The sequence below is a fragment of the Mustela putorius genome, unplaced genomic scaffold (genome assembly GCF_011764305.1).
Source record: "Mustela putorius furo isolate JIRA1106 unplaced genomic scaffold, ASM1176430v1.1 tig00000281_pilon_pilon_pilon, whole genome shotgun sequence".
Lineage (NCBI taxonomy): Eukaryota > Metazoa > Chordata > Mammalia > Carnivora > Mustelidae > Mustela > Mustela putorius.
Window position 1 is genome coordinate 22365826 of NW_025421343.1, and position 17949 is coordinate 22383774.

Consider the following 17949-nt stretch of genomic DNA (forward strand, 5'->3'; position numbering starts at 1 on the left):
TGTTGTTCTATCTCAAGATTGCTTTGGCTATTCAGTGTCTTGTGTAGTTTCATACAAATTTTAGTATTATTTGTCTAGTTCCATAAAAAAATGTTAGTGTTTTGATAGGGATTATGTTAAATCTGTAGATTGCTTTGGGTAGTATGGACATTTTAACAGTATTGATTTTTCTAATCCATGAGTGTGGAATATTTATGTCTTTCCATTTGTTTGTGTCCTCTGAGTTTCTTTTATCAGTTTTATAGTTTTTGGAGTTCAGATCTTTCACCTCCTAGGTTTAATTTATTTCTAGGTACTTTGTTATTTTTGGTGCAATTGTAAATTGGATTGTTTTCTTACATTGTCTTTCTGCTACTTCATTGCTAGCATATAAAAATGTAACAGATTTCTGTATATTAATTATGTATCCTGAGACCTTACTGAATTCATTTACCAGTTCTAGTCGGTTTTTGTTTTTGTTTTTGTTTTGTTTTGTTTTGGTGGAGTTGCAGGCATAAAACCCTTTTAAAACAATACATTTCTGGGGCATCTGGGTGGCGCAGTCAGTTAAGCATCCAACTTATGGTTTTGGTTCAGATCGTGATCTCACGGTTGTGAGATTGGCCTGGTGTCAGGCTCTACACCCAGTGTAAAGTCCGCTTGGGAGTCTCTCTCCCTCTCTCTCTCCCCCTACTCTATCTTTGTATGTGTGCTCACTCATACTTTACTTTACTTTAAAGATTTAAAGTAAATCTTTAAAACATAATACATTTCTGGAAGTTACTTTGTTCCCTATATTTCACTAACACTGCCTTAGTCCAGCCTCACCCCCTGCCCCCATGCCCCCCTCCTCCCTGCATGTCTTGCAGGGACTACTGTAGTGGCTTCCTATATGGCCTTTATGCCTCATGGAACCTTTAGTTTTAAAAGTGCAGTTGTGGGGCGCCTGGGTGGCCAGTGGGTTAAGCCTCTGCTACCTTCGGCTCAGGTCATGATCCCGAGGTCCTGGGATCGAGTCCCGCGTCGGGCTCTGCTCAGCGGGGAGCCTGCTTCCCTTCCTCTCTCTCTGCCTGCCTCTCGGCCTACTTGTGATCTCTCTCTGTCAAATAAAATAAAATAAAATAAAATTTTAAAAAAGTGCAGTTGGTTCCCTATCAGCTTTCCCCAAAGTCTAAATTCTTTAGCCTCTTTCTAGCTCGTCTCAATACCTAGTCTTTCCCACCTTGTGCTTTACCCATAAGAAAATTTTTAGCAGCCTTGGATATATCAGACCTGTTCAGAATTCCACTTTGCTTTTGTTCCTGTTTCCTGGACTTTTTCTTCTATTTCTGCCATCCCCTTTCATCTGAGAAATTCCTACTTGTCAAAGAGTTTGTTCAAATCTTGGTTTCTTGGTCAAGTTTCCCTTGGTTCCCTAGGCTGATCCTTTTACTGAGTTCCCTCTCATCATACTGCCTCATAGAACTTGTCCCGTTTTTGTCCACCTTGTTTTAGACTGTGCTCCACACAGAGTGGATGTGAGCCCTGAGTAGCTTTGAATTTTCATGCCTAGTAGTGTCTGGCTCTTAGACAATAAATACTTGTTAAAAAAAAATGGCAAAAATAATAATTTTCTTAGAATTCCTATAAATGTCTTACATTTTTGAAGAAGCTTAACTATAAATTGTATATAATTAAACTAATTTTGGAAACTTAGAATTTTTCAATAAGGTTTATTTATTTATTTATTTATTCATTCATTTATTTATTTATTTATTAGAAGTTGAGCTCATGAGCAGGGGCAAGGAATAGACGGAGAAGGAGAGAATCTGGGACCCCTGTGTGGCACAGTTGGTTCAGCGTCCAACTCTTGGTTTTGGCTCGGATTGTGATTTCATGGTGTTGAGATCAAGCCCCTCATCAGACTCCATGCTCAGCACAGTCTGCTAAAGTTTCTTACACTCTCTCACTCTTCCCCTCTCCCCTGCCCTATGCTTGCTCATGTGCACTCTCTGTAAAATAAATACATCTTTTAAAAAAATAAAGAGAAGGAGAGAATCTCTTGCAACTCCCTGCTGAGCACAGAGCCTGATGCAGGGCTCAATCCCATGACCCTAAGATCACGATCTGAGCCAAAATCAACAGTCGGACGCTTAACAGACTGAACCACCCAGGTGCCCTGGAAATTTAGAATTCTTTAAACTTTATAAATTCAGAAAGTAAAAGTTTAGTTAAGTAATTAAGACTTGAATACTACTGAAACTGAAAAATAATACTCTTTTTTCTATGTGAAGTTTGATTTGCTTTATTAAACAAATTTAGAGCTGTTACTTGGGACTGTGTAAATATGTTGACCATATAATCTAAGGAAAAGTAAGTTCCCCTCAGTTAAAAAAAAAAACTGGGTTCAGATCTATACCATTATACGTACATTAGTATCTTCATTTCCTAGGGTTTCCAGAGCAAAGTACTACAGACTGCATGGCTTAAAAACAACAAAAATTTGTACTTTCATGGTTTTGGATACTAGAAATTCAAAATTAGGGTGTCAGCAGAGCCACAGTCCCTTTAAAGACTTTAGAGCAGAATCCTGTCTCTTAGCTTCTGGTGAATCCTAGCAGTCCTCGGTAGCTCTTGATGCCATTGCTTCATTCCTTCCCTCCTCTTCACATGGCTTTTCCCGCAGCTCTCTGTTCTTTTATCTCTGCATCCAAGTCTCTTCCTTTCTCCTACGCAGCAGATGCCGAGTCAACAGGTGTAGGGCCCACCCTAATCCAGTCTGACCTTATCTCAACCTGATTATATCTGCAAAGACCCAGTTTTCAAATAAGATCACATTCGCAGGCACCAGAGGTTAGAACTTGAATATAGTTCAACCCATTACAATTAGTTTTTGGTATGCTATAGAATTATATTCATTTTTGGTTTTCTGATTTTCCAGTATATAATGTCTTTCTTAAACCAATATATACATATATTGTTTTTATTAACCCAATTTAAGTATAATTTCATACTGATCATAGACTTACAATTAATTTTAGTCACAAAAATCTAGTGAAAAGCCAACAGACTTGTGGCAGGATGGGCTATAGCCAGGTAAAAATGGACAGGAATTCAAAATTACTAACATAATCATCTGAATTAGACTAAGTGTATGTAATTGGGTTTGGGGTTATCATGTATGCTTTGTCTTAAATGAAAAAATAGAAAATTTAACACTTAAAATCTCTATACCTTTCTTAGGTTTTATTGGTAATAAAAAGTACAAGATTAGCAAAATAATTGAGAGAAAACATGTCCGGGTTTAATTTTAACACATCATAACAACCATGTGTTTTTAAGTAAGATTAAATTGAGGACCAACAGAATAGTAAGTATTGTAGTTGATGTTATTTCATTATAACATTGCAGTGTTTATCTTGGTCACAAGCTTTATTTTAGAAAATAAGAACACTAACAACTTTAATCTGGAGACTCATGTGGTTAGATTCTTTCTCTGTATTAAAATTTAAAATTTGGAGTATCTTGCTGGCTCAGTTGATAGAGCATGTGACTCTTGATCTTTTTTTGAGCCCCATGTTGGGTATAGAGATTAAAATAAAATATTTAAAAAGAAATTTTTAAAAACTTAACATTAAGGGCACCTGGGTGGCTCAGTGGGTTAAAGCCTCTGCCTTCGGCTCAGGTCATGATGTCAGGGTCCTGGGATTGAGCCCTGCATCGGGCTCTCTGCTCAGCGGGGAGCCTGCTTCCCCCTCTCTCTCTGCCTGCCTCTCTGCCTACTTGTGATCTCTCTCTGTCAAATAAATAAATAAAATCTTTAAAATAAAATAAAATATTTAAAAAGAAATTTAAAAAAATTTAACATTAAGGGCACCTGGGTGGCTCAGTGGGTTAAAGCCTCTGCCCTCAGCTCGGGTCATGATCTCGGGGTCCTGAGATCAAGCCCCATGTCGGGCTCTCTGCTCAGTGGGGAACCTGCTTCCTACTCTCTCTCTCTGCCTGCCTCTCTGCCTGCTTGTGATTTCTGTCTGTCAAATAAATAAAATCTTAAAAAAAAATTTAACATTAAATTTTCTAATATTCCTAGATTTTTACATAGCAGACTCATTTGAAGATTGACCCTTTTTCCCCTTAAGATTGCAAATATTACAAAAATATTACAAAAATTGTAGCCACAAATGTTTAAGTACTAGAATTGTGGGAAAGGATTACAGATAAAATCTTAGGACTGAATGGTACAGTGAGTGGAAAATTTAGGATAAAAAATTGAGAAATGTTAAAATTAAGAGATTTTTATCCCCCCAAATTAAAAAAAAAAAAAAGCTGAACAAGGGGCACCTGCGTGGCTCAGTGGGTTAAAGCCTCTGCCTTCAGCTCAGGTCATGATCCCAGGGTCCTGGAATCGAGCCCTGCCTTGGGCTCTCTGCTCAGCGGGGAACCTGCTTCTCTTCCTCTCTCTCTTCCTGCCTCTCTGCCTTCTTGTGATCTCTGTCTGTCAAATAACTAAATAAAATCTTTAAAAAAAAAATGTGCTGAAGAAGGGGCATCTGGGTAGCTCAGATGGTTAAACGTCTGCCTTCAGCTCAGGTCATGATCCTAGGGTTCTGGGATCGAGCCCCATATCTGGCTCCCTGCTCGGTAGAAAACCTGCTTCTCCCTTTCCTTCTACTGATCCCCTTGCTTGTGCTTTGTCAAATAAAAAAAATTTTTTAATGCTACACAAAACAAATTGGAAGAGCGAAATATAAATTGTGCTACATCATACACTTTGAACACCCACTAGTGGCCTTCACATAGTGTGCCAAAAGCTCTTTGTAAAGAGGGCTGCCCTGCAAACCCCTACTACAAACCCGTTGTATACATTTGTTAATGGCTTTGATTTGGTGCTTTTCCAGTTTGGGAGCTGGACAGAATCAAACATCTACACTAGATCATTTTTTATCTAATTTTTTTTTCATGTTTTGCATCTGGTTTAACTGCTCTGTGCTTCAGACTTTTTTTTTAAGATTTTGTTTATTTATTTGACAGACATAGCAAGAGCAGGAATACAAACAGAGGGAGTGGCAGAGGGAGAAGCAGTCTTCCCGCTGTGTAAGGAGTCCAGTGCGACTCGATCCTAGGATGGTAGGATCATGACCTGAGTCTAAGACAGATGGTTAAAGACTAAGCCACCCACGCGCCCCCACACTTTTTTTTTGTACTGCCACGAGTTGATGACTTAATACCAGCAATAAGAGAAGACTTAGCGTAGATTCTGTCATAAAAATAAGCCCAATGGAGGTCTCTTTAAGCTTCCATTCCATTGAACTAGATTTCTAAATTTGGAAATTCTTATCCAAAACCTGTGGACTTAGAGCAGTGAGCTTAAATGGTATTCCATCTGACTGTAGACATCAAATGTCTGAAGTTAAACATAAGATAGTGTAATTCAGTAGCCATTGTAACAAGAAACAGTAAACAGCTGACTGTTGTACTATTCTAATTTTAAATTTTAAATCAACTAAACTGTGAGGTGCATTTATAATTTTGGGAATCTTCTCTCTGCTAAAAACAGGGAGATGGTTTTTTTAAAGTATCTTATTTTCATAAATGAGTGTTATGTCTAACCCTTTCTAAGGTTGATATCCTGTTTAAAGTTTCAGACTCCTTTCCACACTTCAGATTTTAACTTGCTTTTACATTATGCTTGTATATTTCTGCCATTTTTTATTTCACTTCCCTTCCTTCTGGAGCTCCAGTTGCGTGTGTGTTGAACTACTTTGTGTTGTCCCACAAATCCGTAAGACTGTTCATTATTCTTTAATCTTATCCTTCCTTGTTCTTCAAATTAGTATTTTATTAATCTGTCAATTGAACTATTAGTTATTATCTTGCTTACTATAGAATTTCCATTTGGATTTTGTTTTATAGTTTCCACAGACTCCCTATCTGTCCACTCAGTAAGACCATGTTTTCCTTTAATTCTTTGAATATGATCATAAAAGCCACTTTGAAGCCCTTCTTAAATTCAGCATCTGGGCCCACTTGGAGTCATTTTCTATTAACTGACTTTTTTCCCCCTGAACATGGGTCACATTTCCCTGTTGTTTGCTCATTAACAATTCTGGATTCTATTGTGTGGAGGATTGTTGGGTTTCTTGTTTTTGGAATATTGGTTTTTTACTTTAGTATGCAGTTAACTTTCCTGGATTCAGCTTCAAATTGATCTCTTCTGTATTATGAAGCAACTGGTATCTCTCTTCACTTTCTAGGATTTCCATATGTAGCTTTTTTAGCTGATTCTCTTGGGTCTCCCTTACATGTGTATGATTTGGCAGTCAGACAAGTATTTGGGCAGGGATTAGTTCAGATTTGGGGGCACAGTCTCTGTGGTTTCCTTATGCCCGGAGATTTCCCTCTTAATTTCCAGCTACTCTGTCAGCTTTAGGCTTTATCCCCTGGTACTTGAAACCAGTAAGTCTTCAGCTTTCTGCTACCTGAGCTTTGTACATTTGGGGACTAAACTCAGTTCTTAAAGAGCCTCAGAACTCATCCATTAGAGCTTTCACGAGTAGATTCTACTTTCACAAGTAGATTCCTCTTTGGTCTCTGCCTGCTCTTTTGCCTCCTGTGGGTCTTCCCGTGCATCAGCCAGGTACTTGGAGAAGTTTATTTTCAGATTTTGGATGTCAACACATCTGCAGTTCATTCATTTCCAGATTTCCCCCTTAAATTTCCTCCTAAACTGTGCTCTTTGATCTCTAGCCTGTAGAGGCTCTCTTCCTCTCACTCCTCCCCACGGTGTTTGTTGCTCTGAGAGGTTGGGGAAAGCCTTAATCTTGCAAGTGTATACACTTGGGAGTTGTAGCTTTTCAAGAGTAATTGCTGCTGCTGGTTTATGCTTTCTTCTAGATGTTTTCCAGCGCCTACAAATAGTTTTTACATTTTGTCCAGATTATATAATTGTTATCTGTGGGAGGGCTCTCAAGACTTCTTAACTTCATTGCCATTGCTGGAAATTCTTGCATTTTTATGAAGCTTTTCTGCAGTATTGGTTATGACTGTGATGTTTACAGCAGTAGGAGGGGAAACAGTGAAGGGCAAGTATTTGCTAATTTCATTCCAAATGGCACTTGATGGGCTTTCCCCTGTAGATATGCCCTTTTGAGTTTTTTTTTTTTTTTTCCCACTCGGGTCCTATTAATACTCTAAATATACAGGGGACCATACTTAATTATCTAAATAAAATATGTGACTTTCTCAAAAACTTTGAGAATTTTGCATTTCTTTCCTAACAGTGAATTATAAGTCATGTTACAATTTATATTTTAAGATTTCATTTTTATATTGGCTAATTTAATAAAGGTATTATATGATTTACAATAATGGAAAAGCTGTACTATTTGTACTGTAAGTTTATACTGTTTATACTACAAATTTACACTATTTATTCCATTTCCCTTGGGGGAAAATGAGGGTTTAGGCTGATTAAGTAAAAGAAGATCAAATTTTGTTAATATAACATCACTTACTGGTTGAAATTTTGTGTATTTTAAAAAAATTATCTGTATATATAAAATCCCTACTGATAAAACAACTTTTGAGGGGAAAGGAACTGATTATGAAGTGTACTTTTAAACTTAAATAGCATGAGTAATTGAAGTCTGCAATTTCTAAATCTCATTTTAGTTATGAATTGCATCTTTTTCCACCCATACTTTCTAGTTGTGCTGCTACTGTAAAAGAATAATTGAGGATTATTGCCTTTCTTGTGCTCAGCCTTTAAAGGGATGTGTAAATTATGAGATAGCAAAGAGTCAGGAGCAGTTGGCTTAATTCATTGGTTTTTGGAATAATTTGGGTAGTATTCCATACATTTGTTTACAGGACTAGTAAATTAAATTTACCAGTTGACCATGTATTTTCTACTTTGTAATCTGTTCTTAGTATCTTATCAAAGAGTATATAGGTAACCATTCCGTGGTCAAAACACAGTCCCCATCTTTGCTTGTGTTTTCCCATTCTGTGATAAGCTCTTTATATATGTGTGTGCATATATATATATGCACACATACAATATTTAAGATAAAAACAAATGTTTATTCCATGTCCCAAACATTAGACAATTATATATTTCTTGATTATATATTTTGTCATCCTGTGCATTGCAATGTACCTATTTGAATGGAATAGGTTTTATTTGTTAAGTATTTTTTTAATAGGCATTTCTAAGTTATATCAGTTTTTTAGGTAGTGTATTGAAAATGTTCTTGAACTGAGAAATCTTGGGTTTTGCCTGTCACCACCATCAAGTGCATGGCAGTTTCTTCATTTTATAGAATCTCATGTTGGAAAAATTAATTTCTAGAAATAAAAACATGAATTCAAAGGTTTTGTGTTTTTTAAACAAAAGGAAGCCCTTATATGTTGTGAATTAGGTAAACTCTTTGCCACTGCTTTGTTTCTGTAGCAACAAAGAGCCACCGCTTTCATGGAAGTTAGCTTCAATTATTCAGCACCAGTGCCTGGTTTATATCAGCTATATTAAGCAAAAGTGCTTATGAGAAAGGTCATTAATTACATTGAAATTTATTTTAGATGTTCAGGTAATGCTATGAAGGTAAAAATTGCATTTAAAAATTACTCCATTAGTAGAGTCTTACGGGTTTGACATAGACTTTGGGTTTGTGGGTTTAAAGTATATTAACAATACTTTCAAGATACTGGTATATTCTATATGTGAAATGTTATAGTTAAATAGTAGATAAATGACCAAAAGCTTTAAACATTTTTAGAATAGAAAATCAAATGTGTGTCTCAGTGGATTGGTTACTTTCATGCTCTTTTTACATGTGCTAAAACTGTGTGTTTTTGTGTGATGTTAGGTATGTTTGCCTGAATTAATATAAAAAAATAAAAGGATAAATATGAAGGATTCAGTATTCTGCCACCTCTTGGTGCCAGCTCGTTAAGATTAAAAACTTACCTTATGGTCTACTGACTCTGGAGGAATTACATTCTGAAAGAACTCAGCGAAATAGTTTTTAGTGGTGCTTTTGGTACACCGCATACAGTTTTGTCCTTTCTTAATGAACATTGCTTTCAGTGTGAGATTGTTGCGTTGGAAGCCTAAACTCAGTAAGGTTAATGGTTAGGTTTTGTCACCCGAAATTCTGCCATATAAGATGCAAGTAGTTCTAGAATGATAGGAATGGAGAGTGTTTTGAGAGAATGCCCAAAGCCCAGCCTTCAGCCTATCCGTAATATCCATTAAGTAAAAACCTAATAGCTTCCTTTTTATGAACAGTTGGCCATTGACTTCCTTTAATCTAGCTGGCCATAGTGAAGAGCAAAACTAATGAGTAAATGATATCTCGTATTTTTTTTTATATATATAAAAGTTTTTTTTATCCTTTGAGAAAAAAATATTTTTCCCCCTTTCTGGGAGATTATCTTGAAACACAGTTAACACAATTAAGACTACAAAGTGCAGATGGTCCTTTTTGTTGAAAGTATGGTGAGGTTTTAGTATCCAAAATTTGGATGATAAAACTGAGCATTAAATAGACATCACAATATGGTATTTACTTCTTCTGGAATACCTGAGCATTTATGATATTTTAAGCAAATTATTTTTATAAAAATGGTTGAGGCTTTGAGTAAGAAGTATGTCTACTTTTCACAAGTCATCAGTATGTGTATGTTTGTATAACTGATCTTTATCAGCTGAAATGAAAATGAATGTGTTGTTGATCTTTAAGGAATATCTCAACTATAAATCCTTAAAGTAATAATAATTATGCTCATTGAAAAGTAAACCTTTGCAAATTACTTTGAATATTTTATGGTTTTACTTCTCACATCTTTTCTTTTATGATAGAGAATAAGTGTTCTTAAATGTTGCATGAAAACTACTGATACATGTTATTTATTAACATTTTCTTTTTGGTAGCCAGAAATAGGTTGAGAAGTTGACAGAATTCTTATCATCTATTATAACTCATACCTCAGTTAACTACTTGCTTGAATTATAGTCACCTGTTATATTGATAAGTGGTGTTTATTGATGACCCAGTCCTTATTAAATACAGACTTTCTGTCTAGCATATATAGTATATTTGCCACTAAAAGAAAATGTGCTTGAGTTTCATTAATGTGTACACTTCTGGTTTTGCTCAAAATCTTAACCTGTGAATGCTGACAAAGTTCATGATACTAAACGTTAAACCTGTAGTAGAACTACGAAGAAAACAACTTAGACTTACTCTGTACATTATAAAGTGCTTTGATTTTTAATAAGAACCCCATTAGGTAGGCAGGGCAGGCTTTTTACAAGCCTCATTTGATAGCTGAGAAAAATGAAACTCAGAAGTCAGATAATCTGCCCCAGTGTCACACAGAAGTAGAGGCATAATTTGGTTCTAGGTTTTGTGTCTAAGTTCCTCTCCACTATACTCCATCTTTCTCTGTGTATTTGTCTTTCGAATCATCCTGTTGCTATGATAGTGCTGGAATCAGAAACCTAAGACCAAATTCCACGCTTGAGAAGAAACATCTCTGTGTGCTTACTACTGGGCAAATCCTATGCAGGTTAAGAAGATAATTTATGTCCCTCATCTGTTTTCAGACAAATGCTTCTGAGAAACTGCACATCACAGGCTGTCACAAGCTGTGACATCTTTTAACACTGCTTCTGCTCTCTTTTTTTTTTTTTTTTTAAATGTGGAACACTCGGTTGTATGATAATACAGAAAATAATACTTAAAGAAGAAAACACTTTTTTGAAAGAATATATTTTATGACATGTTTAAAAATTTTATTGTTGCAGAAAGATTTGAATTACTGTTACTTTCATTCTTGAATAAAATGAGCTCCTGTTCTTTTCATCCAAAACTGTCCTGCGGGTTCAGATTTGTCATTTTGCCTTTGCAGCAGTTAGAAGAAAAGAGTGAAGATCAAGAAGACAAGGAATGTTTGAAACAAGCAATAACAGCTTTGCTTAATGTTCAGAGTGGTATGGAAAAAATATGTTCTAAAAGTCTTGCAAAACGAAGATTGAGGTGAATATTTTTACTTTTTTAATAATCTTCCCTTTCACTCTGAATATTCTGGTGTAAATTCAGGGATCCCAGTTCCCTCCTCAAGTAAACAATGAAGAAAATAGTTTTAGTGACAAGCTTGGTCTTTCAGAGGAAGTGACATCAAAGCCAAGAGAATTTGTTATTGTTTGAAAAACCTTTCATATTTGTGCATTTTCCTTGCATACTCCCAGACAAGACCTCCTGAGAGTCAACTGGTAAGCTAAAGGAGAGACAGAGAAAAATGTCTTGAGTAGATTTATGTCAACATCATCGTTCTGTCAAAGTAAAATTGGTAGTGTCCTTTATTTTAGGGATTATGTAACTTGAGGTATTAATTCAGATAACATTGCTTCCACTTTCTTAATTATAATATGTGCATGTTTGTTAGCTCTAGGTCTTGTCCACTTAAACATTTCTAAATAATTTTTTAAGTCTCTTAAATTATTTTTTTTACCATATTGGGCTACTTTTTAATATATGTCATTCTAAATATTTAGTAGCCAAGGTAGAAATAATCATTACCTAGCTAAGTTTATAGAGTAGAATTTCGTCAGTAGTCCTTGTTTCTTTTTAGAGCACTAAAAAAGTCTCTACTGTGTTGCTTTAGTTCCTAAAATGGTACAGTTTTGTAACACTAATATATTTGGAGAATTAGTGAAAACCTTCTCAGTGCAACTTTTTAAAATGTACTTTTCCATTGTCCTATATTTACATGAATTCTTAGATTGTCTGTCGTCTGTGTACTAATAATGTTTTTTCCTTTATCCCAGTGAATCTGCATGTCGGTTTTATAGTCAGCAAATGAAGGGGAAACAACTAGCAATCAAGAAAATGAACGAGATTCAAAAGAATATTGATGGTTGGGAGGGAAAAGACATTGGACAGTGTTGCAATGAATTTATAATGGAAGGAACTCTTACACGTGTAGGAGCCAAACATGAGAGACACATATTTCTCTTTGATGGCTTAATGATTTGCTGTAAATCAAATCATGGGCAGCCAAGACTTCCTGGTGCTAGCAATGCAGAATACCGTCTTAAAGAAAAGTTTTTCATGAGAAAGGTACAAATTAATGACAAAGATGACACCAGTGAGTACAAGCATGCTTTTGAAATAATTTTAAAAGATGAAAATAGTGTTATATTTTCTGCCAAGTCAGCTGAAGAGAAAAACAATTGGATGGCAGCCTTGATATCTTTACAATACCGGAGTACGCTGGAGAGGATGCTTGATGTGACGATGCTGCAGGAAGAGAAGGAGGAGCAGATGAGGCTCCCTAGTGCCGATGTTTATAGATTTGCAGAGCCTGACTCTGAAGAGAATATAATATTTGAAGAAAACATGCAGCCCAAGGCTGGAATTCCAATTATCAAAGCAGGAACTGTTATTAAGCTAATAGAGAGGCTCACATACCATATGTATGCAGGTAAGGAATAAAAAGTGGCCTGTCACTTTTATTTTCCTGCTTCCAGCTGATTTTCTTTGCTGCACAAGTCACTGTGCCTAAAATAGAAAGCAGACTAACAACAAAAGATCTTCTACATTATTTCGAGTTCATTTTCCTTTACCTAAAAATACTGCCATTTATACTTTTGCTACCACATTCACATATTATTTTTAACTTTATAACCAGAATTACAAATGGGAATATAAAATCACTTGGCTAAATTTATCCAATTAGTGGTGGAAACAAAACTAAAAGTAGTGCTAAATCATCATCATTAGGGTCTAACGACTTTTACCTCTTTTTCTTTTTTCTTTCTTCTCTTTCCATTACTGAGATTATAAAGTCAGTAAAAATTTTAGTGTACATTCATCACCAAAATTGTGCTGTAGTACAAATATGCACAGCATTGTTTTTTCCTAATTTCTGTTCCTAAAACTTAGTTAAATTTAGCAATCCTGAAAGTCATTAAAGGTTTCAGGTTTTTTTGCACTTTACAACCAATGTCATTTAAGAAAACAATTTTACCTCAGCAGGGCAGTTTTTAGAGACAAACATGTCCAGACTACCTAGGAAGATTAGTAGAGACCAAATCAAATGTAATTTTTGAGAGTTAAGAAACAAACATAATGATTCTTTTTTTAAAGTAATTTTATTTCTTCTAGAAAGTCACCCATGATAATCCAGTGTTCCTCGACCTTCAACTTTCCTACACAATGGAAAGACTGGAAATTGTAAACTGTAGTGTATGGTATAGTTGAAAGAGCAACAAATCTGGATTTCCATGCTCACTCTATCACAGTTCCTTCAGGTCCCAGAACCTCAGTTTCCATCTCAAAAATGAGCATCACAACAGCAACCTCAGACTTGGAAAGAATAGATGAACTACGACCTGTAAAAACTCCTTGTAAACATAAACGTAAACTTACTTTCAAAGAGTGTTTTTAATTATAAAGAGATATTAACTCAAAACATAACTCTTAAAACATAAATGCTGCTCTAAGTAGTCGAATGTGAAAGTTAACCTCCATCCCTATACTTCCTGCTTAAATATATTCCTGTTTCTAGAAGATGTGTGTTTCTGAGGGAGGGTTTTTTTTTTTATTAGTGTTTTGTGTTTTCATTTATTTAAAGTCCTCTAAATAGGTTCTCAGTTCTCTCTGGAAGGTGTTCTGGCACCAGTTAAATTAAACTTTTAAAGATCCACTGTAAGAAAGATGAATAACTTTTGATAATGTTGATATATTCAACTTATTACATGTCCAGTCAGAACTACTTAAATGGCCTAGAAACTATCAGGGCCTCCTTCAAAAGAGTGAAATCAAGTTAGAATATTTTTATCAGTGATACCAAAGCACTTTTATGAATATAATATCTCATGATCTCCACATGTCTCTGTAATAAATAAGCCAGGATTTTGTTTTGTTTTTGAATTTTTATTTGGCCTCTAATTGGTGGTTCTTTTGATAGCCTTTTCCATAGTGAAATATTAGTGTTTTTTGTAGGCTATTAAAAGCATTTTGGGTTCTCTAAACAGATTCCATTTGGTAGTAGCAGGCAGGAGCTGACACATGTTGAAGATAGTGAAAGAAGACTAGCCTGGGATTCCAATTTTTCTGTTGATTTTTCACCTAGAAACGTATGCAGTCAGTGTATTCATTTTACTGACTCAAAAATGAAAAAAACTAAGCATGGGAAAGTTAAATAATCTGCCTAGGATTTTACATGAAAAAGAAAACAATTATTCTGGTATCTTTTTTACATATGAAACTTTTCAAGAAATACCATTTATATTAATATGACCAATCTATTTTGTGATCTTCATCAACTTCTGTATACTCTTTAAGATCTAGAATACAACTACAAAGATGTTCATTAAGTTACTCGAAAATTACAGTTGCAAAATATTTATTTCTTTGCTTTTTAAAGGAATTTTTAATGTTCTATAAGCTCAGATTGCTCTTCTTGCCACATTCTGATTTTTAAGGCTCTTACAAGATTCCCTGATTTCTTTAGCATAAGCACTCTAAACCATTCATCCTTTGATTTTAAATACCTTTGTTTTGAGTTCTTCAATATGAAAACTATGGAATAATTTTCATGTTGAAGTGTGGAAAAGACTGTTTAAAGTAAAATTAATCCTTGGATTTTTATCTACCTAAGACAAAAGTTGTACTATTTTGTTTTGTTTCTTTCCTGTAGAGCAGTGTAAGTAGAAAAGTGCTAAAGACTCAACTAGTGTTTACTATCAGACCTCAGTGGTACTGGAGTTGGAAAACATTTTCAGATTCCAAATTTTTTAATATAATTGTTTCTGTAAAACTTGATTGTTGATGATAAATTTTTTTTTAGACTGCTACATTTCATAGAACTAACATCATTAGTAAGCCGTTGCAGAATTACAATTAAATATTTTCTGGGAACTGTGCTTTTTATTTATTTTTTGAATGAGGACACTTTAAAACAAAACTTGAACAAGCATAGCTGAAAGTTTTTCTAGGGTATCGGAAGTTTCTCTCCTTGACATGCATGATACTAGCCTAATGTGTAGACATAGTACTTTTGCTGTGCTGTCTTACTAATTACTTTTGATAGTTCCTCTTATTTGTATTTAACTTTTAGCTTTTGAATAGAATCGTATTTTAAATGGTTTTATTTCTAGTTAGTATAAAACACTGAAATTTCTAGATTTGTAGCACTTTGCAAAGTGTTTCACATTTAAATTGACAAGATTGCTTTACTTTTTTAAGAAATTAAAGTTTTTCAAAAATTCCTTTCATTAATTTCTTGAGGAATAAAATGCCAGTGTTGACTACAAATGTGGCCAAGTTTTTTTTGTTTTTTTTTTGCATTTTTCTTTTCTTTCTTCTTTTGAGGCTTAATTGGATATTTTAACATAGATCATGAAGGTATATTACTGGTGTAACTGGCATACACAAGCAATTTTCTTGAGTTGTGGCTCACAATACCTACAAATTAATATTAATTACTAGTTTATTTGAGCTCTTCTATAAGGTCTGTCACAAACATGTTACTGGCAATATGGGATGTGTTTTCAGTAGATGTCTATGAACTCGTAAACATGAAAGCAATTATTTTTTAAGGTCTCTTTCAGCTCGAAAGTACTCTTGAGTCCTCACTACAATAATAAGAGATCAAGTTACCATTTGTTTTTAGAATTATTGGTCTGCTATTTTGCAGAGGTGGGCGAGAGGTTTAGTTGGTAGATATTTTTATTGGAGAGAACATTCAGTGCAAAATGGGCTGAAATAAAGGCTAAAATTTAACTTGCACATTTTTATTATACAGAATTTTAATAAAAGACATTGGCTGTAATATATGAGAAAATTTAATATCCATTAAGCACCACTTACAGACCATTTTCTAGGTTCTGGATTGTTCAGAAATTGTCCAAAAAAACAAACAAAAAACAAAACAAAACAAAACACCCCAGAAGAAAAACTGGTTTAACCTTACTTAATTCAGACTTCACTATGGCTTTAGCCAACTTGATCCCTCGGTTGTTTTTAACAGTAATTTTGAAGCAGAGCTATAGATTTGCAGTGTTAGACAAGATGACCAATCTCTCACTAATACACAAAAACCCAAAGCCCCTGAAAGTTACATGATTTTCCAGAAGTCATACCAATTAATTGCAGAATGAAGACTAAAACTTAGGTTTCTTGATTCTTAACATACTGTACTTTTCACCATGTTACAGTGACTCATGTAAGACAAATTTTTTCAGTATTAAAATACATTTTTATTATAGATATCAAATAATAAAAATAAAGAGAACTTCTTGGTTGGTTTGAATTGCCAGTAATATAAGTGGCTTTTTCCTTATTGGACAAACACAAGTTTACTATGAAGATGTAAGCAGACTAATTTTTTTTCCTCTTATTGAAATAAATAATAATCTCTGGCTATAGATAAACTTCCATTTTAATGCATAGATTTTAGTATACAGTTAGATATTGCGCATCATAATTTTACTTTTTAACAAAACCCAGTTTACTGGTGATGTTTGCTCTGTAAAGGAAAGCTTTCTGGGAGAAAAAGTTAAATTTAGGTAAATTAGAAAATGCTTAATTGTCGCTTAAAAGACTACACCAGGGTCTTACATGGAATCTGATTTTAGCTTATCTCTGAGATCCAGTATTTCTGGACATAGACTAATTTGCTCACTGCATCAGAACTTTGGAATCCATTTGAAATGCTGGAGAGGGGACACTGTCTAGTTAGATCATTCTGAATCTGGCAAGAATACGAAGAGACTTTCTTACCTACCTTAAGAGGAGCACAAAGCAAGGTTCATAAAAAAGAGATGAGAGTAAGAATTTTAATTCTGTTTCAGAGTTACCGGAAGGAAATAAAGTACAGATTAATTATTGAGACTTAAAACGACACGAGTAAAGAAATGTTTGGTAATGGTGTATCTGGTTTGACAATCTTACTTTAGAGAAATGAGGTGACCATGAGGTAGGGAAAATTCAGAACTGATATTATGTACAAATACAAGCTTTTCATATTGAAGTGTGGAAAAAAGGTGTATCCTGTGTGTGGTACTCTTTTCTAGAAAATGATATTGAAAAAACACAAGCCGGTTGATAGTTTTCTTTAAAGTATTTATTGCTATTTTACACCCTCAGAAAATCCTCAAAAACCTGCATTAGCTTTCTTTTGAGTTTGCGGCCTATCTAAGTTCGGTTTGGGTGTCTTAACTTTAAAAAAAAAAATCTTTTGAACAATTTTTGATCTATAGGGCAGTGCTGTTCTATTTTTAAACTCTCTGATAATTTTTTTTAAGTGTTTGTGCGTCAGCATAGCGTCTGTTTCCTTTTTTAAGGAATTCAAGAGTGATTGTTTATAAATCCTTGTTGAGAAGCTTATTGTTCCTTGTGGCTTTTTAAATGGCTGTATTAAAGGGAGAATTATCACATGAACAGACATCCTGATTAACAGCGGTTCACTATGGTGGGGGGAGGGGCATTCTTGACATAAATAACTCCATGTAACAAGTATTTCATAAATTTTCATTGACCTTGCCAAATAAAATGTCAAGTGTCAATCAAAATAGGTACCTAAGAAGAAAGGATTGAATTATCACCTCAGATTTAGCGTGCTGTCTTCTGCATATTAACATAGGTATATTTTGAATTCCTAAGGTTTTGAAGAATTGTGCAGTGAAGTATTATCAAAGAATAGTTCTCAAGTGAAGGAGACAAGGCAGCAGAAAAAAGTCACTGCAGCTCCCGTTCGAAGTAACCTGGACCAGGGATTTGATGGGAGAGTTGGCAGCTACTGGTACAGAGAAACTGTATGGAGGGAAGGAAGCAGAGCAGCTAGTGAGCTTGGCGAAAACCTTAGTGCAGGGATTTGAGAATCTGGTAGAAATAATAACGAAGAAAAACCACAACAGAGCTTTTACTATGGCTCATACTGAAATTCACGTGGGGTTATGGTTGAGAAAGAGGTTTGTGG

General features: G+C 34.8%; 2 protein-coding genes across 3 annotated transcripts in view; one reads left to right on the forward strand and one right to left on the reverse strand.

Moving 5' to 3' along the window:
• The window catches only part of SOS1 (SOS Ras/Rac guanine nucleotide exchange factor 1), a 145731-nt gene that overhangs the window by 90534 nt on the left and 37248 nt on the right, over positions 1 to 17949 (forward strand). For both annotated transcript variants that reach the window (XM_004765523.3, XM_004765524.3), the window contains exons 9-10: positions 10873 to 11000; positions 11792 to 12447. In XM_004765523.3, coding sequence (XP_004765580.1) covers positions 10873 to 11000; positions 11792 to 12447 — 784 coding nt within the window. The remainder of the gene's footprint in view (positions 1 to 10872; positions 11001 to 11791; positions 12448 to 17949) is intronic.
• Positions 12441 to 17949, reverse strand: part of ARHGEF33 (Rho guanine nucleotide exchange factor 33) — a 128644-nt gene continuing 123135 nt past the window's right edge. The window contains exon 21 of the transcript XR_006606484.1: positions 12441 to 17783. The gene's annotated coding sequence lies outside the window, so the exon portion shown is untranslated. The remainder of the gene's footprint in view (positions 17784 to 17949) is intronic.